The sequence below is a fragment of the Mytilus trossulus genome, chromosome 10 (genome assembly GCF_036588685.1).
Source record: "Mytilus trossulus isolate FHL-02 chromosome 10, PNRI_Mtr1.1.1.hap1, whole genome shotgun sequence".
NCBI classification, from domain to species: domain Eukaryota; kingdom Metazoa; phylum Mollusca; class Bivalvia; order Mytilida; family Mytilidae; genus Mytilus; species Mytilus trossulus.
In genome coordinates, this window is record NC_086382.1 from 14,577,257 (window position 1) to 14,603,957 (window position 26,701).

Below are 26,701 nucleotides of genomic sequence, written 5' to 3' on the forward strand. Positions count from 1 at the left end.
GACCTCAGTTTAAACTTTTGATCAGTCATTTTCACAGGCACTTGTCTCAGTTTCATGTTATCGAACATAACACAATTTTATTTGATCTTCTATAGAATATCTTCAGAAGAGGCCCAAGTTATTTTTTTTGGATTCTTCACCAAAAGACATTCTGGAGATGTACAGAAGAGACCAACCGTGATGCCCAAGTAGTTCAGTTTGGCATGATCATCATGTTTTTTTAGATAAACTTTACATTTGTTGAAAAATATCTCAACGAAAACCAGTTTTGAAACCTAAACCAAAACCAATCAAAACCAGTTTTAAACCATCACCTAAAACTAAAACCAGTTTTTCTGTAACAAATTCGCCTTTTAAAAAGCGAAAAAAATACATATTGCCCAATATTTAATTTCCCGCCAACTGTCACTTTTCTTTCTCCGCATACCGGAAGTGTGGGTGGCCTCTATCTCGTGTCGGAAGCCGCCATTTTAATGGAAGAAAGTTGACAGGGGATATTGTATTAATCAAAATTCCTCTTTACAGCCCAAGCATGCCACTGGCAGTAAACGCTGATCCATGGAAGCCCATGGAAGTGGCGGACAATGATGTTGTTAGTCAATTTATATAAAATCTATATCGCATCTATTTTATTTCTCCCCAAAACCAAACGGTTGCCATCCAAATGATTTCCAAACCAGTCTGATAAATGGCCTTAGGCATTAACATATTTATAGAGAGATAAGTCAATGGTATTTTTATAAGACCCTCTATTGTGCCCTAGCATTAAATAAAATAAAGTTTCAACAAATCTGCGGAAAGTGTTCTGTACATGTTGTGACCTATGACTGTATCCTATGTAACAATCCAACAAGATGCTTCAGAACATCAGGTTGGGACCACTCACTTTGGACCAACAAATAATCAGAAAAATTACCAACAAAATAAACAGAGAAATTTGAGACTAAAAATTAATGATCACATTTTCTGAAGAAGTATGGTATAACATTTTTTAACAGATTTATTCCAATTATCATCCTTATTGTCAATATTGAGAAATGTTTAAATGATGACACAAAGCTTTAATTAATACTATTGCAACAATGCATCCCTTGATAAAAATTTACCTGTATTATTTCTATTGATTTGCACACTGGTCCAAAACAATTTATTATAACTGTTCAGGCCGAGAAAAAAAAGACCTGTGTTTCCCGTAACCCAACCGACCCTGTTTTCTGATAGATGACATAATATTTTTTCTCTCTTGCTTCCTCTTGCATAGAAAGCCAGTAAAACATTTTATTAATGTCAAAAGGTATTCCAAATAGGTTAAAATCCCAGAAATTTGCACAACAGGTGCTTCAAAAACATTGCAAATGGCACACTTACGGTTTTTGAAACTAATTACGGATCCGGACTTGGAAAAACCATGATAATTTTCCGGATTTCATTTACGATGTCAAAAAAAAAGAATTCCGACCTACCGACCCTATTTTTCAAAATGATGTTATCGGAAACACATATCTTTTTTTTTTAGGCCTCATGAAGCTGTCTGTTTTGAATACCCCCTAATGAGTAATATTTCTTAAATTAGGAACTGAACTTCTACTGTGCAAGGGGTCATTTTACTGTTGTAGAAAAACTGAAAAGGGGAAAATATTCAATATATTTGGAACAACTTTTCTGAAAGAGGGGTCCCATTTAAAATTAAAAAACATAAATTCAGATCATAAACATTTTATATGTCTTTTTCCAATAAATTAGCATTAGAAATAGCCATTCATATTATGATTATTTGTTAAGAGATTTTTAAATCTCGTTTTCTGTTACAGGAAACAGGATCAACAGAAGATATGCTTATAGATGAGGTAAGACTGGTTTCATTTTCCACAATTTGTTCTGTTATACTATGTTTTTGACTTCAAATCATGAAATTTTTGCAATAATGTTTGTTAAACAATTAAAATGTGATCTGTTAATTCAAACCTAGGATATTTATTATTCAAATGTGTGTAGTAAAGCTTTATTTCTAAAGAAAGATATATGTATGTTTTTATCCACAGAATGACAATGATCCACACATGAAAAATATATCAGTTTTTCAGAAGTCAATTAAACATATTAACCAAAACTAAAGACAATAACTGTTTTATTCTAGTTCCGAGAGAAATGTATGTTATGGCAATTATTTACCAAAACAAATTGGTTTTTTTTACCCAAATTATGGACTTAAAAGCACGAGGTGTTTTGTGCGGTGAATACACTTTTTCTGCAGGTGAATATGCTTATTTATTCAAAATCCCATTCATATAGAAAAACCTACTAAAATTTTATCAATGTGGAATAAATGTTTTTCTCCACAGAATGACAATGATCCACAGATGAGAAATATCTGTTTGACTGAATTAACAAAGGATGGAGAAAAGGTGGATCCATCTACATTTGATTTGCTCAAGGTTCTTGGCCAAGGATCATTTGGAAAGGTACAATATATTCTAAAAATATTTTGACTACTTAGGATTTGGTCGGAACAGATAAATGTTTGTTGGATTATATGTACTGCAGAATTTACTTTTTCACATATTTCTTTGTATGCCCCTCTATAATAAAGAAATAGATTAGATATCAGAATGGAGTTCTTATTATTGCCATTCTCACTCAGCTGCATTATTTGCAATTTTAAAAAACCTCCTACATGTCATAGTACTTTCTGAATTTACACAGAATATTTTTCAGCAGCAGCATTCTCAATTGAGGGTTCCAATTTTTAAGCCCCAACCACCTGCAACAAAATGTGAAGGAACATAATTACATTTAAATCCCAAACCCCAGTCTGTCATTGCTCCTTTAACATTGATCTTTTTTATACATGTTACCTCAGCCCGTCTAGACTCCTTAACACTGATTTATAATACACAGGTTTTCCTGGTGAGAAAGATAAAAGGAGCTGATGCTGGCACCCTGTATGCTATGAAGGTTTTGAAAAAGGCAACTTTAAAAGGTATTTTATTGTTAGTTGAATAAATTTGATTTGAGAATGAGTATATTTTTTGTTGTATTTTCTTTTAATTGAATTGATATACAGAATTATTTAAACACATCACTTATACCGGGGTATTAAGTCGATAAGGCATTCCATTTAGTATACAGTCCGACTAAAAGAACAAATTTGGTATCATGATTTTGAAATTGATAATCAAGGGTTTTGGCTGTCAGTCTTTTAACAAACTTTGTTTAAAGAATCATAAAGGTGGGACGTTGTCCAATGTGTTGATTATTTCGGGCTTCTCTGACCTTTTCCATTATCAGGCAACACTCTGCATTTTAACTTGAAATTTGTTTTTTGGTGCCAAAAAGCAGACCCAGGAGAAACCCTGATAATTACACTAGATGTGCTATCTCAAAAACACCAATTAAAGGTTTAATTAGATTTTGGCGACTATTAGTGTGGATATCTTTGAATTAAATTACATTTAGGATTGATAATAAAGTATGCATTGTTAAATTTTGTTAATATCATTGGACACTTCTTTCAATGCCTTGATTTCATTTTAGTAACTTCAGTTTGTAAGGGAAGCCAAAATGCCTTTGGTAAAAGAAATACACCCTACCAGAAAAATCTGATCAACTCTAATAGTTGATTATATATTGAATATTTATTGCAATTAATATATTCCTAAAGAATTTTAAAGATACAATTTAGTTAAAGCTTACTGAATGATTTAATTTTATTTCTTATTGTGTTTTTCAGTTCGTGATCGCCAAAGAACAAAAATGGAACGTGATATACTAGCTGACATTAATCATCCATTTGTAGTGAGACTGCACTATGGTAAGCAAAGCTTAAGATTGTTACTATTTTTTCAACACATAGTATTTTGTATTAAGCTTGAACTAATAGAATTAGAAAAATGCTGAGTTCTTGCTAAGCCACCATTTTATGAACAATGAACCTATGTATTAAAAAGTTTTAAAAAACCAAACAATTTACAATTTATAAAAAACATATTACACATACTAGAACATTTATATTTGTATATTTAAATTGTTTGCATTCTAACTCAGTATTTGTTGCTGTGATAAAAATTAATTGTACATTGAAACAACTGTGTTTGAATTAAGAAGCAGTCCATTTGTCAATTGCTCTTCTATTATTTCTTGCAGCATTTCAGACAGAAGGAAAGTTGTACCTAATTTTGGAATTTTTAAGAGGTGGTGATCTGTTTACAAGATTGTCTAAAGAGGTAGGCCACATTAAAAATACATGATGCCAATTATAAAAATCATATCATTTCAAGAGATAATTAGTTTAATAGATATCTACTTTTAATGGATAGTTTGTTGGTACATGTACATTGTAGGTATTGAATAGAATTATGAACTTTTTAAAATTCATCTTCATTAAATTTGTACAAAACTTATATGATCATATTGTGTCTGATTTAGTATTTTTAGATATTTCTACAATAAATTTTCATTTTATAATGTTTGGTTCATAATGATCAGGGATCAGGGCTTGCAGTATTGGCTTTGCTCCTTGTTGAAGGTTTATGGTTACCTATATCTGTTAATTTCTGTGAATTTGGTCTCTTGTGGAGTGTTGTCTCATTTCCAATCATACCACATCTTCTTTTTAGCTCACCTGGCCCAAAGGGCCAAGTCAGCTTTTCCCATCACTTGGCGTCCGTCGTCTGTCGTCTGGCGTCGTTAACTTTTTACAAAAATCTTCTCCTCTGAAACTGCTGGGCCAAATTACACCAAACTTGGCCATAACCATCATTGGGGTATCTAGTTTAAAAAATGTGTTCGGTGACCCGGCCAACCATCCAAGATGGCCGCCATGGCTAAAAATAGAACATAGGGGTAAAATGCAGTTTTTTGCTTATAACTAAAAAATCAAAGCATTTAGAGCAAATCTGACTGGGAAAAAATTGTTAAACAGGTCAAAATCTATCTGCCCTGAAATTTTCAGATAAATCAGATAACCTGTTGTTGGGTTGCTGCCCCTGAATTAGTAATTTTAAGGAAATTTTGCTGTTTTTGGTTATTATCTTGAATATTATTATAGATAGAGATAAACTGTAAACAGCAATAATGTTCAGCAAAGTAAGATTTACAAATAAGTCAACATGACCGAAATGGTCAATTGACCCCTTTAGGAGTTATTGCCCTTTATAGTCAATTTTTAACCATTTTTCGTAAATCTTAGTTATCTCTTACAAAAATCTTCTCCTCTGAAACTACTTGGCCAAATCAATCCAAACTTGGCCACAACCATCTTTGGGGTATGTAGTTTCAAAAATGTGTGCGGTGACCCGGCCATCCAACCAAAATGGCCGCCATCACTAAAAATATAACATAGGGTAAAATGCAGTGTTTGGCTTAAAACATAAAAACCAAAGCATTTAGAGCAAATCTGGAGTAAAAGTGTTTATCAGGTAAAGCAGTTGGAAGGCAGACGCCTGAATCTGACAGATAAAGGTCAATTTGTCGACAAAAAAAGGACCCGTATGTAAAAGGTTTACGCCCACAAACAGCGCCACCTATAATTTTGTCTACGGCATTTTTGAGAACGATGTCCCGTTCTATAGTAAATTAAAACATTAAATTAACTAAAACATATAAAAGTAAGTGTAAAAAACATATTGAAAGATATATTTGCAGATGACTGGTTATGCATGATACGCTGGCAATGTGCGCAATGTCCTTTAATCGAAGATTGAAAATTAGTTTGTTTCCTACGTCAAAATGGCGGATTTCAATGTTTACATTTTTTCCTCTATTTATAATCTGACACAATTTCATATCCAATCATTTATTAGCAATTTTATTATTGATCTTTGGAGATCATCCAATTAGATTTGCCGTTAGAAAGTGGCTATACGTTACCAGCCATCGTTACAAAGTAGCCATGTGTTTTGTGGGGATACCTTGGGAATGTTGTGTATTCAAAAGTTACGGTAAAAATCAATGTTTTCTTCATTATATTTCCATGCATACACAAGTCATACCACCAAATCCATTCTTTACAAACCTCATAAGGTAAACAGACATATTTAGCTGTCTGCTTTAGCAAAAATTCGTGTAAATAAGGCCTGATGGGTCGTTTTGAATTCAAGTACAGCCGACAAACACGTGGTAGATTGTTTATGTTTGACAGTTTGCTTTACCTTAATTGCACGTCGATGTTACATATATACTTAGCAATAACCTTTATCGTGTTATACTTTCAAGAGTTATATAAAACATCTTGTCTAAGAAACTGGTCTAGCGAGGTGCAGGGACTTCCTTTACTAGGTCTTTAAATAGTGAGGGTGTAATATGTGATGTTTACAAATTACCATATTTACATTACAGCATTTTTTTTTGCATTTGATATATTTCATATACATGTACATTTTATGTACACAAAGAACAATAGAGTAAATAAACATGCATGGATTTAAGACATTTAATTCCCACCCTAGGTATAAAATTTTATACTCATTATACATTGGAACAAATAGAGAAGATTGCAATTGACATTATTATGTATTAAATGTCTAAAATCCTGATTGATGGGGCCAAATCCTCAACATATTTTTTTCTATAAAGTATACAGCAGCTCTTCCAAGGATTAGTAAGGGAATACTTTACATATAGTCAAATGGCTAAGTCCTGTCTTTTTTGTCTCTGATTATTCCTTATTTATATTATCATTTCTATTATTCTCTTGTACATGTAGTAAGACAAAAGCTATTGGTACTCTTATTTTCCTCATTTGCCTGAAAACAATGGAATGTATTCATTGTTGATGTATGTAAATTGACTTGTAATTTAACTGTCACTGCTAACAGGTACTTGGACTCTGGTGATAAGTTTCTAGACTGTTATCTTATTGGCAATTATACCATATTTAAATGTCAGTTTCCCCTTTATAACTTTTAAAGAAAAGAATTAAATGACAGTATAATAAGTTGTAAAAAAATTGAAATGTTTAGCACAAGTGCAAAATTTAATTGGCATATTCAAGAAAATCTAGAGATATTGAAAAATGTTGCAATTAAAAATAAATGTTTTGCACTCAGAAAACTATAAATACAGTACAGATATTGTTTTAATTAAGACTTTGAGAATATTTGCCTGTTTAATAATCATGATAATAGAAGATATAATTGTTATACCCTTTTTTCTAATATATGTGTGGCCCTGGTCTGGCTGTGGTATAAAATCTAAGAATGGAGTTGGTTATATTCATGTTTATCTGATTTATATCAACATTATTGTGTCAATTATATAAATCATTGTAACACATTACTTTGCTCTTCATGGCCTTTTTTAATTGGAATAAAATATCTTATCTTATCTTATACCACATCTCTTTTATTTTAGTACTAACAGGTTAATTTTAAAAGCATTTGAAGTAAGTGAGATGTTGACAAGCTTTTATATAGTCCATGATTGTTTATACAGATAATATCATGAGTTTTTTTTATAAAAGTAAATAATGTGATTAAATTGATTATCTCAATTAAAAGAACTGACATTCTTATTTGATACTATGAGATTATTTCTGATATCAGAATAATAAATATCTTATTGTTGTCCTTTTTACAAAAAAACATTAACATACTTAATTTAAGTCAGTTTTATTTTTGTCTATGACTACTATAACATGGGAAGTGGCCCTGCAATCTCTATGTTATACATTGTAGTGTTCTCAGGTTTTTGTTTTTCAATTGATTATGCATTTTAGAGCAGGTAAGTATGAATTTGGATTAAATTTGAAGTTGATTCAGTATATTTTATGATATAATACCACTATTGTATTTCAACAAAGCATTTTCAAACTTTATTTACTGGTCAGCTTTATAGCTTATTATTCAATCAATAATTTAATTGAATGCACTCAACAGTTGGTTGCAGGACTATTGAATTCAAATATAAGAAGAAGAAAAATAAAGCAAAATTTGAAATAATACATATAATAGGAATTATGATGAGAACTGCATGATATCAGGTTGCAATACAGCTTTTGCTCAGTTATCTTTGTGTTGATTATTATGTTCTAAATCCCTTTCTGGTTCTTTGGGTTCAGATATTTTCTCTTGATTAAGGCAAGCAACATAACTTGTACATCTTATAAAGGTTCTTATCTCAGGGTGAATCCAGACAATTTTAAACATAAGTGGTGGTATTCTCAACCAAGGATAAAAAGGAGAGTTAACTATATAATCCCTGAATTCAAATGCATTAATCTTCCATAAAAGAGGAGGTCACCAGAACCCCTGGGATCCACCACTGTATCTTAAAGCAGGTACAATAAAACAAGCATTGTACATGTACTTCTGTCCTCTGCAAATTCATATTATTTTCATTCAAAAGTATAAATGTTCACAATTTTAAAGACTATATTTCCTTTGTTTCCATATTCAGTTTGCTGTCATGCAATGAAAAGTTCAATTCTATTGTAACACAGGTTCTACTGACAACTGATAAACCCCTCTTGTATCCTTCTATCTACCAAAAGGGTGTTTGAGAAAATACAATAAGTCCAAGTTCAGAATTTTCTTCTTTGGAAGTGTTCAATAACCTGTAAGTACTTGAAAAAAAATGTCATATTCAACCTTCCCATGACTATTTTAATGTTACAACAGTAGAGGAACATGTAATATTGAAAATTTACTGAAGAAATTGTCGAAATATATCTGCAATCATTAATTTTACTCGAATTTACTGTTGTGAACTTGCAATATCCTACGATGCGCGTACCGAGTTATCTCCCTTTGATCTCCGCTTCGCAACGAATAATCTGACACAATTGCGTATCCGGGGTTTTTGTGATCTGATAAAGTATTATAAGAAGCAAAAATTGGTTTTACTTCATATTTTATACCCCTCAACACGTTACCAAACCTATTTGAGGAATTATAAAGGATTTTCCGTGGACCTACGCAAATTTTCAGAAAAAAAGTTTCACTTCACTCGTGAATTTATAACATTTTTACAACACTTTTTAATGATAATTATATAAAATAAGGAAGCTTATTCAATCTAGAATTGAACTCTTTGGTTTTTATCAATGTACGAGTACAAATAAGACAATACGAGTCCAAAAACCACGAGGCATGCACGTTTACCAAAAAATCGTAAACTCTGACCTTTTATCACGTGACCAATGTCTTGACCTTAGAAGCCATTAAATCGTTTGCCGTTCAACTGAAAGATTTATCTGCTCTGAAATTTTTGGATGAATCAGATAACCTGTTGTTGGGTTGCTGATCCTGAATTGTTAGTTTTAAGGAAATTTTGCTGTGTTTGGTTATTATCTTGAATACTATTATAGATAGAGATAAACTGTAAACAGCAATAATGTTCAGCAAAGTAAGATTTACAAATAAGTCAACGTGACTGAAATGGTCAATTGACCCCCTATGGAGTTATTGTCCTTTATAGTCAATTTTTAATCATTTTCATAAAATTTGTAATTTTTTTTTAACATTTTTCACTGAAACTATTGGGCCAAGTTCATTATAGATAGAGATAATTTTAAGCAGCAAGAATGATCAGTAAAGTAAGATGTACAAACACATCACCATCACCAAAAGACAATTTTGTCATGAATCCATCCTCTTCCTTTGTTTAATATTCATAAAGACCAAGGTGAGCGACACAGGCTCTTTAGAGCCTCTAGTTATATTAGAGTATCTTTAATGTTTAATACTTTGTGTGATGATGTTTTTATACAGACCCTTATTGAGCTACAACTCCCTAAGCTGCATGAGAATTTCTTCACCATCGATATAAATTTTTCAATGACACTTTCCAGTATTGTTTCAAACAATGGTCATACTACATAGTTTTTTTTAACAAATTCTGATTTTTAGTAAAGCAATATTTAAAACTAAATTTTATTTTTTGAGACATCAGTCATCATTTTTCTTATTTCATGATTTGTCAGCTAAACAAATCTAATATTATTTTTTTTGGTCCTCTATAATGCAATTTAAGTAAAATGTTGTGTAAAAATGTAAGGTTAATTTGTGTATATATTAGGTGATGTTTACTGAAGAGGATGTGAAGTTTTACCTGGCTGAGCTGGCTATGGCCTTGGATCATTTACATTCAGTTGGTATTGTCTACAGAGATCTGAAGCCGGAGAAGTGAGTTGAGACCACCTTAAACTAATTCCTGTACATTGCCTATGTCATAATGCTAAGGCCAAATAAAAGAATATGTGTGTTTCTTATTTTCCTACCTACTCTATATTTTAAGCTTTGAAATAGCCTCCCTCAAAGTTTCTATGGTAATTTTTCGTTAAGCACTGTTCAAGTCAGAATTTCTCCTCCACAGACTCGATGTAAAAAAAAATGTAATATGAAACACACACACATTATTTTATTTGGCTTTATAATATTATGTCACAGTAAGAACAGATTGTTTATTGATGTAATTGGAGCTGATTGATATCATGCTGGTGTTTCAAAGTAATGTACAATGTAGGAAGGATATTCATTATGTTAGTATAAAACATCACAGAGAAAAGTTGAAAATCTTAATATTTCACCGTTTTCTGCATATAGAATGATAATATTCAAGTTGGTTCATCTTTCAAAAGTTATACAATGAAATCTTTGATTAAGTATAAACTTTTTTTTGTCTTTCAGCATTTTACTTGATTCAGATGGTCATATCAAATTAACAGACTTTGGACTGAGTAAAGAATCTGTATTTGAAGAAAAGAAGACCTATTCTTTTTGTGGTACAGTGGAGTATATGGCCCCTGAGGTTGTCAATAGAAAGGGTCACGGTACTGCAGCAGATTGGTGGTCATATGGTGTTCTTATGGTGAGTTGATAGCTTTTTTTGTTACAGTAATTAGGTGTTAAGAAATCTTTCTGGTATAGAGTGATTCACATTGAAAGAAAGGTGATTGATAATACGATTTAACTAACCTATGATACAATACCAGAGAAATGTGTTGAGATATATCGTGAATATTTAAGAGTGATTCACCAGCAAATATGAATTAAAAAGATTTGTATTATTTCCTGTAACCCTTCACAAGTGGCTAAGATCACCCCCAGTTTCTGGTGGGGTTTGTGTTGCCTAGACTTTAGTTTTCTATATTGTGTTTTGTGTCCTATTAATTGTCTGTCTGGCTTTTAAATCTTCTTTATAGTTTTATAAATACTTGTTGATTAAATCAGGTTTAAGGGGACCACTTTTTGGTATGCCAATGTTCTGTGTATGTATGTTTAATACAGATGGCAATGCTACAACATGTAAACTATGCAAACAAAACAGTCAAAGTGTATGAATCATTATGAATCAGCAGCGTTGATTGTCTTTATGTGAAGAAAATATGCAATTATTGACTATATATTTCTGGGAATAATGATTATTTTTATTTATTTTTTTTTAGTTTGAAATGTTGACAGGTGCTTTACCATTCCAAGGGTCCAACAGAAAGGAAACTATGACTCAAATATTGAAGTAAGCTCAATTTAAACAATTTCTTGCAAATTGAAAACTACAATGTCCCTAGTTCTGCTTGAATTGTTTTATTGAAAATAACAATTACAAAAGGTTAAAAGATGAAATCATTCATCACCAAGAAATTATAGAAGTGATTGATTTTTTATGCTCATATTGTCCACATTATAATTTTTGTTGATTTTAACCGCTACCAAAATATATTCAAACAAAGTCATTCCTGAAAAAATGTGATAAAATTTTTTACATTCAAATTATAGTTTAATTCGTTAAGATTTAAGACACCATTTGATGTTTAAGGATTGAGACTTTAACACTAGTGTTTATTTCATACTCTGTTGTACAGTATACAGTATTTTTTTTTAATTTTCAACTGAAATATATATTTGAATATTTTCAGAGCCAAATTAGGTATGCCACAGTTTTTAAGTCCGGACGCTCAAGGATTACTGAGATGTTTATTTAAAAGAAATCCAGCTAATAGATTAGGTAAGATATTACGTACAAAATTCTACCCATTTAAAGGACTGTTTTAAGAATATATCTTTATGCCCCACCTACGATAGTAGAGGGGCATTATGTTTTCTTGTCTGTGCCTCCGTCTGTTCGTCCGTCATGGTTCAGGTTTAAGTTTTTGGTCAAGTTAGTTTTTGATGACCCACCTACGATAGTAGAGGGGCATAATGTTTTCTGGTCTGTGTCTCCGTCTGTTCGTCCATCCGTCCTGGTTCAGGTTAAAGTTATTGGTCAAGTTAGTTTTTGATGAAGTTGAAGTCCAATCAACTTGAAACTTGGTACCCATGTTCCTTATGATATGATCTTTCCAATTTTAATGCCAAATTAAAGTTTTGACCCCAATTTCACGGTCCACTGAACATAGAAAATGAGAGTACGAAGTCAGGTTAAAGTTTTTGGTCAAGGTAGTTTTTGATGAAGTTGAAGTCACATCCACTTAAAACTTAGTACCCATGTTCCCTATGATATGATCTTTCTAATTTTAAAGCCAAATTTCATGGTCCACTGAACATGGAAATTGATAGTGCGAGTGGAGCATCTGTGTACTATGGACACATTCTTGTTCAGATATTCACTACACATTATGTCCAGTCTGCAATTTCTGAAAGAAAGCATCACTTATTTTGATGAGGTAGCAGCTAGACATCGCATTTTCTTTTTCTCATTGATAACCTTTTGTCATTCTGATCAGAAATTCTTACATGTTTTCTTATACCACTGATATATCAATTTTAATGTTGACAACATTTTATTTTAGGGACAGGTGCCAATGGCATAGAAGATATGAAGAAACAACCATTTTTTTCCACCATAGATTTTGATAAACTGTATAAAAAAATATTAAACCCACCTTTTAAGCCAGCAGTAGTACAAACAGATGATGCTTTTTATTTTGACCAAGAATTTACATCCAGAACTCCAAAAGGTAATTTATTTAGACTGTACAACAAACCTTGATCATTGAAGAAACAACAGATGCACCCTGCCATATGCGCTATTTAAGGAATAAATAATGTCTACGAACTTAATTGAGTAATTATAAAAAAAAGATAAATCTGATGATTTTTGTCGAGCCTTCGACTTTAGTCGAAAAAGCGAGACTAAGCGATCCTACATTCCGTTGTCGGCAGTGGCGTCCACAAATATTCACTCTGTGGTTAAAGGTTTTGAAAATTTAATAACTTTCTTACACTATACTGGATTTCTACCAAACTTGGACAGAAGCTTGTTTTTGATCATAAGATAGTATCCAGAAGTAAATTTTTTTTAAATAAAATTCCATTTTTTACGTATTTTACTTATAAATGGACTTAGTTTTTTCTGCAGGGAAACATAACATTCACTCTGGTTAAAGTTTTTAGAATTTTAATAACTTTCTTAAACTATCCTGGTTTTGTACCAAACTTAGACAGAAGCTTATTTATGATCATAAGATAGTATCCAGAAGTAAATTTTGTAAAAAAATAAATCTCTTTTTCCGCATTTTACTCTTAAATAGACTTAGTTTTTCTGCGGGGAAACATCACATTCACTCTGTGGTTTAAGTTTTTATAATTTTGATAACTTTCTTAAACTATCCTGGTTTTGTACCAAACTTGGACAGAAGCTTATTTATGATCATAAGATAATATCCAGAAGTAAATTTTGTAAAAAGATAACTCCATTTTTTCTGTATTTTACTTTTAAATGGACTTAGATTTTCTTCCAGTTAACATTACATACAGTCTGCAGTTAAAGTTTTCAAAACATTTATTAGATTCATTAACTATCCTAGATTTTTACCAAAATTTTACAGAAGCTTCTTTCAATCATAAGATAGTATCAAGAGGAATATTTTTATTGATTTTTTTCCTCATTTTTGTTGAGCCTGCAATTTACAGCAAAAGTAGGCAAGACACTGGGTTCTGCGGAACCCTTACAAATTTTTTTTAACAAAATGTCAAGAGCATGAAATTACAGAATAATAAGTTATAAGTTATATTTTTATGTTTGGTCTCATTTATTTGTTGAAAATAAAGTACGTTACAGATTAATACTGTAAATTCAGAAATTATTGTGTACATTTATTACTGCAATTTTGATATTTAAGACTACAATGCGATTAAACTTTTTTTTCAAAATTGAAAAAAATCATGTTAGATTCCTACAAAAAATTTCAAAATGCGAGTTTAATTTATTGTGATGACAACCCTTTCGCATTAATAAAAACATCTCAATAGTTTCTGAATTTACTGTCAACTGAAAAACAATTAGTGTAACACAGAAATGTCTTGCAGATTCCCCGGGTATCCCACCATCAGCTACAGCTCACGAATTATTCAGAGGCTTCAGTTTTGTGGCACCAGCTTTATTAGATGACAACCATGAGGTTAAGAATCCATTATTGGACAATCATAATCTGAAAAATGTAAGTTTACAGTTTTGAAAAAGAATTAAAACCTATGTATGGTTGTGATTCACAACTTGTTATCTAGATTTTGGACTTATCAGAGCTTCACATGAAAAGCTCTATATTGTTAGCTCACCGGGGCCAAAAGGGCCCCATGTGAGCTTATGCCATCACTTGGCGTTTGTCGTCGTAAACTAATTCAAAAATCTTCTCCTCTGAAATTATTGGGCCAAATACCTTCAAACTTTAACTAAATGTTCCTTAGGGTATTTAGATTATAAATTGTATCCGAAGTTTTGATCCATCGACAATCATGGCCACTAAGAAGTTATTGCCCTGTATAGTCCATTTTAGCTCACCTGGCCCAAAGGGCCAAGTGAGCTTTTCCCATCACTTGGCGTCCGTCGTCGTTAACTTTTACAAAAATCTTCGCTTCTGAAACTACCAGGCCAAATTTTACCAAACTTGACCACAATCATCATTGGGGTATCTTGTTTAAAAAATGTGTCCGGTGACCCGGTCAACCAACCAAGATGGCCGCCATGGCTAAAAATAGAACAAAGGGGTCAAATGCAGTTTTTGGCTTATAACTCAAAAACCAAATCATTAAGAGCAAATCTGACCGATGTAAAATTGTTCATCAGGTCAAGATCTATCTGCCCTGAAATTTTCAGATGAATCAGATAACCGGTTGTTGGGTTTGCTGCCCCTGAATTGGTAATTTTATGGTAATTTTTCTGTTGGGTTATTATCTTGAATATTATTATAGATAGAGATAAACTGTAAACAGCAAGAATGTTCAGCAAAGTAAGATTTACAAATAAGTCAACATGACCGAAATGGTCAGTTAATCCCTTTAGGAGTTATTGCCCTCTATAGTCAATTTTTAACCTTTTTTCGTAAATCTTAGTAAACTTTTACAAAAATCTTCTCCTCTGAAACTACTGGACTAAGTGAATCCAATCTTTGCCACAATCATCTTTGGGGTATGTAGTTTGAAAAATGTGTCCGGTGACCTGGCCATCCAACCAAGATGGCCACCCTGGGTTAAAATAGAATATAGGGGTAAAATTCAGTTTTGGCTTAAAACATAAAAACCAAAGCATTTAGAGCAAATCTGACATAGAGTAAAATTGTTTATCAGGTCAAGATTTATCTGCTCTGATATTTTGGAATGAATCAGACAACCCGCTGTTGGGTTGCTGACCACGAATTGTTAGTTTTAAGGAAATTTTGCTGTTTTTGGTTATTATCTTGAATATTATTATAGATAGAGATAAACTGTGAACAGCAATAATGTTCAGCTAAGTAAGATTTACAAATAAGTCAACATGACTGAAAGGAGTTATTGTCCTTTTTTTCATAACATTTTCCACTGAAACTACTGGGCCAAGTTCATTATAGATAGAGATAATTTTAAGCAGCAAGAATGTTCAGTAAAGTAAGATGTACAAACACATCACCATCATCAAAACACAATTTTTTTCATGAATCCATCCTCTTCCTTTGTTTAATATTCACAAAGACCAAGGTGAGGGACACAGGCTCTAAATCTAGTTTACAATTTTCATAAAATTTGTAAATTTTACTAACTTTTCCACGGACACTGCAACTACTGGGCCAAGTTTAATATAGATAGATGAATTGTAAGCAGCAAGAATGTTCAGTAAAGTGAGATCTACAAACAGATCACCATCACTAAAACCCATTTTCGTCATGAATCCATCTGTGTCCTTTGTTTAATATTCACAATGACCAAGGTGAGCGACACCTGCTCTATAGAGCCTCAAGTTTGTTATTATCTTGAATATTATTATAGATAGAAATAAACTGTAAACAGCAATAATGTTCAGCAAAGTAAGATCTACAAAAAAGTTGAAAGACCATAATTGTCAATTGACCCCTTAAGGAGTTATTGCCCTTTAAAGACAATTTTACACAATTTGTTCATCAAGTTTGCTATCATTTAAAAATCTTCTGAAAGGTAGGTGAGCATTTCAGGCTATTGAGAGCCTCTTGTGAAGATGCTCAACTGGTATTATTTTTTTTGGCAAAATGCCCACTGGAACTTGATTTTTTTAATAGTTTAGTAAACATCTCTTTAATATTAGTAGGATGTTTCTATTCAATGACAACATTGTAAACTCTTGGTTTATAGATTTTGTGACTACTATCATTCAAGATAAAACTTTCATCATATGTTAGACACTGAAAGCTTAACACTGAGATGATATCTTCAAAAGAAAGAGAGTATTGTAGCTTTTATTACTATAAACATAATTTCCAATGAATACACAACATAATTTACAGCTGTCAAAGGTACCTCAAATTTCAACAATAATGATCCTAGTGTATGCATACTTTTAGCACTAAAATAAATCTCAGTAATGAACAAGTTATTACTGTTAATTTGTGTTTTTGTTATTTGTTTGTTTGTATCTTTTTAGCTACCTGGTGTCAAGGCCATATCGTTTTCTGAAGAATATGAAATGAAAGAGGTAAGATTTAGCATTGTAGTTCAGACCACTGTATATATTTTATGCCTTCTGCCAAGTGCATGTTTTTCTATAGGGCCAGTTTATTTGCTTCTGGTTAAATGCCTTCTATTCTATTAAAGCAACAATTTCAAAATGCGCAAATAAGGTTGTAGCATGTACTCTTGGTCACACTGCATATGATAACTCAAATTTGATTTAACTTAATCTCATGTAAATACAATACAACATGAGAATTTACAGAAGAAGGTCCCCTTTCAATTTGAGTGATAGGACTCATATCTTTTTGAATATGGCATTCACTCTATGAAGCCTGTATAACTTGAGTCAGATATATATCTTACTTATTTTTTTGACCCAGTGAAAAAACAATATTCATTTAAAAAAAAATCGAATATTTTATTTCAGAGTTGTGCAAGATTTCTGTCCTTTTTTGGCTTCATGTTAAATTACTTTATTTTAAGTTTTTGCAACAATTTCAATATGCACAATAAGAGTACAGTAGATTCCGGTTATTTGCATAGCCTAGACAAAATTATGCAATAAAGCGGAGTATGCTTATATCCGAAATGCCAAATGACAGAGTCAAATAACATTGATAGAACAGATCAGGAAATCCCTGGAGAAAGATGAACGTCTGTAATCAACATACAACATACTGAATGTTAATTTATTCTAATAAAAAATATTTATCTAGAGTCATATGTGTTATTTTATTTTGTTTCTTTAAATAAAGATTATAAAGACATTTTGTTTTAGTTTATTTTGGTTCTGACTTTCCTTTACCTGTGATACGAAAATAAACTGTTCTAAAAATAGATTTGTTTCTATGATCCATGTGTACAATGTACATTGCTATGCTTTTAATTAAAATATACTTTTAAACAATACTTCCCAGTTTACAATTATTTTAACAATAGATGTGTAATGAATTGCCTTTGATATGCAGTTGGACATTGAAGTAATACATCGTATATACGAAACTAACGAGGTGTTATATGCAAAGCAGTAATGGGGCCCTGTACAGGTTATTTGCTGGACACAAGTGTTGAAAGTGAGAAAATATAATAATTAAAAGTAAAAGCTCTTTTCATAAAATATCAGCAATAATAATTGATGTCTAAGATTCTTTAACCATATATAAATGCCCTACAATATTTAACATTAATACAGATCCCCCAAGCCCAATTACAAGAGTTCACATTGGTTATGTCGTGATCGATAATTAGCAGGAGTTATTGTTTTTAAAATTAACCCAAAATGTAATCAATGGACAATTGTTTCAATCCAATCAATTATTAACACCCTTTCAAGTTTGAGATAGAATGGTCAGTGTTTTTACAACAATTATCTGTTTGACATTTTTATTACCTCGAGGCTTAAAATAGAACATTGGAAACTTTACCTGTGTAGACATCGAGGTTTATTTATAAACCAAATTCCATAATATAAACACGATAGAAACTGTTTTAAAACTTTATTTGAATAACACAAAAGTAAATATATAATAATAACGAAAATAAGGATGCATTCAAGCAAATTTTACTTACCAAATTGCCGTTTCCGTTCAAAAATCTCGTCAGTTTTAACTAAGCATATCTAGACGGCAATAATTTTCTATGCAATAAACCGAAAGGCCACCTGTAGGGCTATGCATATAACCGGACAATTTAACATTAGATGAATGGGAAATGGTTTTGTGCAGGAGAAAACTATGCAATTAACCGAATTATGCTATTAAGCGGTATGCAATTAAGTGGAATCGACTGTATATCCTTCACTTTTGACACAGCTGTTTACATTAATATATGTATACATTTTAGGATATAGGAATAGGCTCTTACTCTGTATGCAAGAGATGTATCCACAAGTTGTCAGGGCAGAGTTATGCAGTAAAGGTAGGTCTATTGAATTACTGTGGATTCATAGATATTTGTTGGATACCAATTTTCGTGGATTTCATTGGGTACAGGAAACGAATTACAAATTTTCTAAAGGAATGACTGAAGACTTTGCCAAAACCACGAATTTAAATATCCACGAATATGTAAGTTTTCCTCAAACCACGAAAATTGGTACCCACGTAAATAAATGAATCCACAGTATAGGAATGCTTGTAAGAAATATATATGGCTGTTTTAGACCATCATTTTGTCCTTAGACTAACAATATCTAAATTACCACTGGATGTTAGGCAAGCACCCTTCAGTCAGGTATATTCACTAAACAACAGTCCTCACTCATCATATGATTATAATTCAGTATTTAGATTATACTCTTGGCAAAATTTTGTAAAAGTTTTCTTTATACATCAATAACTTTGTCAAACTTTCATGAAATATGGTCTAGCTTTATTATGACAAAAAGATAATATACAGAACAAAATTTTGATATATTTTATGATGTTTCTGTTATAATAAAACTTGAATATGGAATTATAGGAAGTCATTTGGCTTCATGTTAATTGTTTATGTTTTGGCTTTAAATGATTGTGATTTTTTATAAAGGCACACATTTTTGAGGCAAACAATTTCAAATCTACATTTCTACTGTGGAAGTTTGATATAGAATATTAGTTCCTATTCTAATAAGATCGGAATTTCGAATATGTTTATTTGTATTTCAGATCATGGAAAAAGAAAAAAGGGACCCATCAGAAGAAGTAGAAATTTTATTACGATTCGGTCACTATCGTAACATAATACGATTACGGGATGTAAGTATTTACAAAAGTCAATTGAAGGGATCGTGTACTAGATGATAGAAACAAAAACAACAACAGAAAAAGTGCAAATAAGTACATAATTGATTGCTTTCCTTAGAAGAATAAATTTAGGAGTTGTTTTTTTTTTTTTGGGGGGGGGGGGAATTGATAGTTCAGATTACCAAATCGTGCAGCTGCTAGACTATTGTTCAACTTTAAAGCAATTAAAGGTATAACGAAATTAAAAAGAATGAAATCAAGTGGCAGTCCTTATTAAATGTCTATAATAGTTCTTTTTTATCTGAACTTTTTGATGGATCAGGATAAAGTACTGAAAGTCATTGATTCAATGAAAACATGACCACAAGTCATTCATAATGAGATTTTTGAGAGCCTTTGTATGTTATTATCCATTATGTTCACCGTTTGTGATTTAAAGTTTGAACAAAATGTATTGTAGGTATTTGATAATGGTAATAAAGTTTACATGGTGACAGAATTAATGCAAGGAGGAGAACTTCTTGACAAAATATTACGGCAAAAATTTTTCTCTGAAAGAGAGGCCAGTGCAGTTCTACAAGTTGTTACGAAAACAGTTGAATATTTACATTCTAATGGGGTAAGTCTTGATTGTTGATTTGATATTTCAAAGTATCACTAAAGGCACTAAAACAATAATTTAATTGTATATTAAGCAATAAGCCAACTAAATCTTGTTCTAAAAAACTAGTATTAAAAAAAAATTCAAGTTAACTGATTATAAAAAGGGGAGAAAGATATCAAAGGGACAGTCAAACTTGTAGATCAAAAATATACTAACAATGCCATGGCTATAAAAGATAAAAACAAACAGACAAATAAAAGTACACAAGACACAACATAGAAAACTAAAGACTCAACTACACGAACCCCACTAAAAACTATTGGTGCTCTGGAAGGTAAGCAGATCCTGCTCCACACCTGTCGTGTTGCTCATGTTATTACAAACCTGGCAAATAGTCTTATTCCTAGGTCACATTGATGAAAAAGAAAGGAGATTGTAGTTACAAAGTAAGGAACATATCTGATATCATCTGTGAAACGGTTATTCCATAAAAGGTAAACCAACTTGTGATGGCTTCAGTAAAATTTACAATTTTTTAACTTCACCATTTGAACTGGGCTGTTGCATTGAGCATACATGGTAACCAGGGAAGGCAGTAATAAATTTAACGAAATTTCAGCATGTTACTCCATTAAGTCATTACTTTTGGTTGCCCTGTATAATGTGTACTTACAAGAAATAAGAAGATTATTTTTTACATTAAGGGGATTAGACAAAAGAGTCAAGTTGGAAGAAAATTATGTATTCTTTCTTCAAAAGGAAATTAAGATAAAAGTTTTATTATTTAGACCAAGTTGAGGTCAAAATTTCAGAACCAAAAAGAACTTCCTTCAGAAAACCCTTAGAAAAATGACATTATTCTTTTGTTGTATTCTTATTTAGGTTGTTCATAGAGATTTAAAGCCATCAAACATATTGTATGCAGATACAAGTGGATCACCCGATAGTCTACGTATTTGTGATTTTGGATTTGCCAAACAGTTGAGAGCAGATAATGGATTATTGATGACACCATGTTATACAGCAAATTTTGTAGCACCTGAGGTAAGGTTTTTAGACCAGCTGGATGGTCTCGTGGTTGAAAGCCTTCAATTTTATAGCTATATAGAGTGAAAACAGTTGTTTGTTTGAATTTTTTACATCAGGATTAACTTTTTCAAAGAAATCTACTATTGTTAACTCAATATATGTTTAATTTTAGAAATACATAATGCATAAAAATGACCCCGATTCAATAATTATCAATTGATGTTTTAAACATACAGTCAAACCTGATTAAACCGAACCCTGAATATACCGGTTTCCTGTCCATTCCGGCCGAAAATGAAAGTCCCATATTTTTCAATTCAAAGTCTTTGTTAAAATACCCTTTGTTAACCGGACCCTGTGTATTACGAATTCCGGTCTAATTATGAAGTCCAAATACCCTTAATTACATTAATCATTACCTGTCAAAACCGGTTTGCCTAATCAATTTCAATGATCCATATGCACTCAAAACATATTTGATAATCAATTAGTCAGGTGTCAAACTGTGAACCTACAATCTTACAGTAGTGAGCTGTATTATTTATTAAAACATTATAAACGTGTCAATTAAACGAAAAGACACACCAAATATATCTCGGGTTGAACTTACTTTTTAACTTGGATAAACAAATTAAAATAGCGGAGTAAGAAATTCACATCGTGATTTCGAAATCCTGGGTTCCCTGTTGTGAACCCCTTAACAAATTACCTTGATAATGAAAAACACTTGGATGAAAACAATCAATGGATATTATACACTGTATGACAATGTTTCGAAAGTGATGAAATTATGTTTGATAATTTTCTGGCTTTTTAATTGGCCATTCTAACATTTCAAATTATTGATCATGGGAGTAAATCGAAACTCTCGTCTTACAATCCATACAACGCGAGCATTATGATGCAAATGCAAACAATGAAAAACAATGTGAAAGTATTTTAATTTATCAGATATAATTTACAATCAGAGAGAACTTTCACATGCAAAATGTTGGACGTCACAAGTCATTAACTTCCGGTCAAAACGGAAACTTGAATAAACCGGCTCACTGTCCAAACCGGCCCTTTTTCATAGTCCCGTAGCCGGCCGGTTTATACAGGTTTACTGTAGTAGAAAACAAGTCTGTGATTTTATAAAAATTAACAAAACAAATGGTAGATTTTATTGAACCTCCAAAATTTTTCAGGATTTCAGTATCATCAGGAGCACCTGGTAATAGTTGTGATTTGTTTATGAAACCTGTCATATTTGAGCTGTAGTTTTATTTAGAAACAATTTTCTTATGTATAATGTACCTATAGAAACAAACATTTTCTCATCATCTATTGTTTCAACTGTTTAGTACTCACTTAACTTCTGTAGGTTAACCCTCTAGATATTTAGGGGTTTTCATTTAGAACAAAAGTAAAAGTACAAAGTCTTATGTCATCATTAGAATTTAAATTTGTTTATATGCCTCATGGGAGATACTATGTCTGTGAGAAATTAGGTAGTTAATCTGATGTCAATTTACTTAGTTAGTTGTTGAAAAGTAAGCATGTAAGTCTTGTGTGAGATCACCAGTATGTGAGGGAAATATCTGTCAGAGAACATCTCATGTCAAAGCAGAAGATATGAGAAACTAATTTAAATTACATCTTGTTTATAATAGATAAATACGGTTTCTGATTTATTTACATTTAAATCTTTGAGAATTTTAAAAAAAGAAATTATTTAAGGCTTTTCCAAAAATTACATAACAGGGACAAGAAAATTGGTGGTTGGGCAGTTTTTTTAGTCTGAGCCATTAGAAGAGTGTTCAAATTATATGCATGGTCATGGGCTACTAAAATAAGTGTGTGTCCAAACCCCCAAGTGTGTTTATTTTTAGAGTTACTCATACTAAATTGCACTGGTTACATTCTTTTTAGACGGGTACAGTTTCATATTTAACGTCTAAGGTAAGAGTAGACTCTAGTATAGTCACCCACCTGAGGATTGGGGAGTGTGTAATACACCTACAGGGAGAGTGATATCTTAGTGTGATGGGTCTGACATTGTGTGGTTTATCTACTCTTACTGTATTCAGTACTACATTTCTAAAGACTACAAAATTTTATACAAATACCTTGGAGAGGTCTAAACTGTCGTTATTCTATAATAATTATAAATCATAGTCTTTACATACAACTATATAAGTCAGAGTTGTATTATAATTATTATACAGTTCAATTGAAAGAAGATACTGTAGAAACATTAATTTTCGTGGGGTCAAAATTTTGTGGTTTGGTCTCTATATATCATTTGATGGGGATTTAATTTTGTAGTTTTCAGTAAATTTAAGGGATATAAAATGTAGGGTAAATTTTCGTGAGGGTTTTAATTTCATTGATATATTCTTTCCATGAAATGAACAAAATTTAATTCTCCACGAAAATTCCTGCTTCCACAGTATATAAATAAAAGTATGCATGTTTAATGAATAATTTGCATGAATAAAAGTTCAGGAAATACCCTTATGGTTTTAGATAAGTAGAATATACAATTAATTCTATAGACATCTAGTCCTGTTCTTTTCAAAATTGCACATTGCTAATGTTGACCAATAGTAATGTTGCTAAGTATAGACTTGTTTTTATAGTAATATAAATGCAATTATTACAGTTGGATGTCTTTATTTTTAAGGTGCTAAAAAGACAGGGGTATGATGCAGCCTGTGATATCTGGAGTTTAGGTGTATTGTTATACACCATGTTAGCAGGGTATGTACCATATGAACCATTATTCAACTGGAAAGTTTTACATGTTCTCTTCATTTCTACCAAAGAAAAATTTACAAGTTGAAGGTCAGAATGGTATCTGGAGTCTTATAATACATGAGATAAAATCCCCACAGTGTAATGGGGAAAACATGAATCAAGTAATGGCCATATTTCCATGAAAATATGATCAAACACTAGTTACACTGTATGTTTATAACAAGTGACAAAAGGTTTCGAAATTAAAGTGGCAAAAAAGGGTGTATGGACAAGGTTCCATTACCAATTAGATTATACATGGCCAATTATAGTATTTTTCTTCCAAAGAATATGAGCCTGTTTACAAAAGTCATTTAGTAGATGGAAAATTATATAATTATGTATGCTGTATTATTGTATTGTGTTTTTATTCATTACAGACACACTCCATTTGCAAATGGTCCAAATGACACACCTAATGATATCTTGTCCCGGATTGGCGTTGGAAAGTTTAAAATAAGTGGTGGCAATTGGGATAGTGTATCTGAAGGGGCAAAGGTAAGTTTATTATATATCTCTTAAAAATGTATTGTCTAATTTGATGTTCCTTTATAGCTTGCTGTTCTGTGTGAGCCACTGTTCCATATTGAAGGCAGTTCTTTGACGTATAAGGTATAAAAAAGAAGATGTGGTTTGATTGCCAATGAGACAACTATCCAGATAAGACCAAAATGACACAAACATTAACAACTATAGGTCACTGTAGGTTTACTTTTAACTAATTGTGCACTTTGATCAGAGTTGTCTCATTGGCACTCATTCCACATCTTCTTATATCTAACTATTAGTAGCCATTGAACCAAATGGAAATTTCACATTTGACCTAATGAAAATGAATTTCACACATAATTTTGCTAGCATTTATTTTTAATGCCTTCACACATGCATAGCCGTCAACTGACCCGTATTCTGCTGGTGTGACCCGAGATTTTCACAATTCTGAGGGATCACCCGGATCACCCGCCGGGTCATTGAAATTAACACTGAATTCCGAAAATGACCCGATTTCACCCGTATTTCTTAGCTTTGAGATTGATTTCATAAGTAATATTCAATTGAAATACCGGCAAATTCGTAATTCTTCCATGAACAGAAAGTTCATCTAGCTATGTAAACTGTCAAATTAAGTGACCAATTAAGTGCATGGCTTCACTTGACAGCTTTGGTGTCAAACACACTGTTAATTAACACCAATTACCTTAGCTTTAGGTCGTAAATAAATTGCACTTTTGGTTTACAAAAATATTTCAACCAAGATTTACTTCCCCTTATTTGTCACCATTCAAAATATTCCTTATGTTTACGTTTTATGGGTGAAAAAGATTTAAAAAAATAAAAATATTAAATTCAAATACATATTGAAAAATAACTTATCATTATTTCTATACCTTTATATAATTTTTTAAAAATAGTTGAAAATTATATTTTACATTTATACTTCCTTTAACTGTGTTACTATATTTTATCATAGTCTAATTTCCTTGTGAAATAAAGTCATAAGAAACCTCAAATCAAAAAAAATAATGCATATATGTATTTTTATAACTCAATGGATAGTTTTCATTATAAAACTTATGTACATATACTTTTTTCTGAAGAAAATTCTTTAATTTATTCATATTTAGAAGAAGTTTACTTAATTTAATTGCTTGCTTTCAGCAACCAATTCCCCCAACATATTATCCGTATGCAAAGTTACCTCAGTGTGACCCATCTTGTAAAAATCCGGTGATCCCAATACACATGGATGTCCTTAAAATAAACTATTATCTGAATTCACATGTTAATCATGTGCTCTCTTTCCATGCTTTTTTGTTTTATTTTTTGTCGATTGTCGAACAGGTGACCATCGTTAAACTTCGGCTTCAAAACACGAACTTTAATTACCTGCCATATTTACACAACAACACTCACCGATTGAAAAAAAAATTGACGATTATACGAAATTTACACGAAAAAAAATGATAAATTCGTGCACAGAAGACTAAGGCCGTGTTCACACCTAACGCCGTGTAGAGTAAACATGTTAACAATTAGTTTAGTGTAGTGTACACTGGTTTCACATTACATTTGTTCACATCTATACACCTTGTTTACCTACCTGTACATAAGATTTGTTCCCACTTGTAAATTATATGTCATTTAAATGTTCATTACGTAGAACTGAATTCAAAATTTTTGGACAATTTTTCTTGCGGTAAGGGAACAACTATTTAACTTCAAAAGGGGTGGTTGGGATGGGAATGGAAATATTTCGATCCCCAATTTGATTTAAAAAAATGGTCATACTGATGACAAAAAAAATATTCTGAATCAAGAGTTTCCCATACATTATAGTGCTAAATATTGGAAAAAAAGAATTTGATCACCAGCATCGAAAAAAAAGGAATAAAAACGTACACGCGGAAAAAAATCTGACTCAGATAAAAAAAAATAACCCTCCCCTTTTTTTTAAGTTAAGTGGTTGCTTCTTTATGAAGGCCATTTTTATAATTTGCAGTAGTTTGAATATACTAGAGATGTCTTGATTATGCATTAGAAAACGTTAGCTGCAGCAGCGTGCTTACAGCCGGAAAAAAGGATTGAGATATTAGGGATCACTATACATTTTTTTTATTTTTTCTGTTTGTTTCAAATGGTATTTCTTCTCCAAGGAGTATTTGGTAAAGGAATAGGGTAACAATTATTTAATTTATTTAAAATGTTATTTAACGGATCTAAGATACTAGACA

The 26,701-nt window shown here is 31.6% G+C and overlaps 1 protein-coding gene across 1 annotated transcript in view; it reads left to right on the top strand.

Moving 5' to 3' along the window:
- The first annotated feature begins 444 nt into the window (after positions 1-444).
- The window catches only part of LOC134686893 (ribosomal protein S6 kinase 2 beta-like), a 33,794-nt gene continuing 7,537 nt past the window's right edge, over positions 445-26,701 (top strand). The window contains exons 1-19 of the mRNA XM_063546728.1: positions 445-592; positions 1,812-1,847; positions 2,343-2,462; positions 2,899-2,980; positions 3,731-3,811; positions 4,144-4,223; positions 10,015-10,121; positions 10,626-10,806; positions 11,384-11,454; positions 11,855-11,943; positions 12,728-12,895; positions 14,247-14,377; positions 16,807-16,857; positions 18,678-18,752; positions 19,481-19,570; positions 20,019-20,177; positions 21,045-21,206; positions 23,857-23,933; positions 24,350-24,467. Of these exons, the coding sequence (XP_063402798.1) occupies positions 533-592; positions 1,812-1,847; positions 2,343-2,462; positions 2,899-2,980; positions 3,731-3,811; positions 4,144-4,223; positions 10,015-10,121; positions 10,626-10,806; positions 11,384-11,454; positions 11,855-11,943; positions 12,728-12,895; positions 14,247-14,377; positions 16,807-16,857; positions 18,678-18,752; positions 19,481-19,570; positions 20,019-20,177; positions 21,045-21,206; positions 23,857-23,933; positions 24,350-24,467 (1,938 nt within the window). The 5' untranslated portion in view covers positions 445-532. The remainder of the gene's footprint in view (positions 593-1,811; positions 1,848-2,342; positions 2,463-2,898; positions 2,981-3,730; positions 3,812-4,143; positions 4,224-10,014; positions 10,122-10,625; positions 10,807-11,383; positions 11,455-11,854; positions 11,944-12,727; positions 12,896-14,246; positions 14,378-16,806; positions 16,858-18,677; positions 18,753-19,480; positions 19,571-20,018; positions 20,178-21,044; positions 21,207-23,856; positions 23,934-24,349; positions 24,468-26,701) is intronic.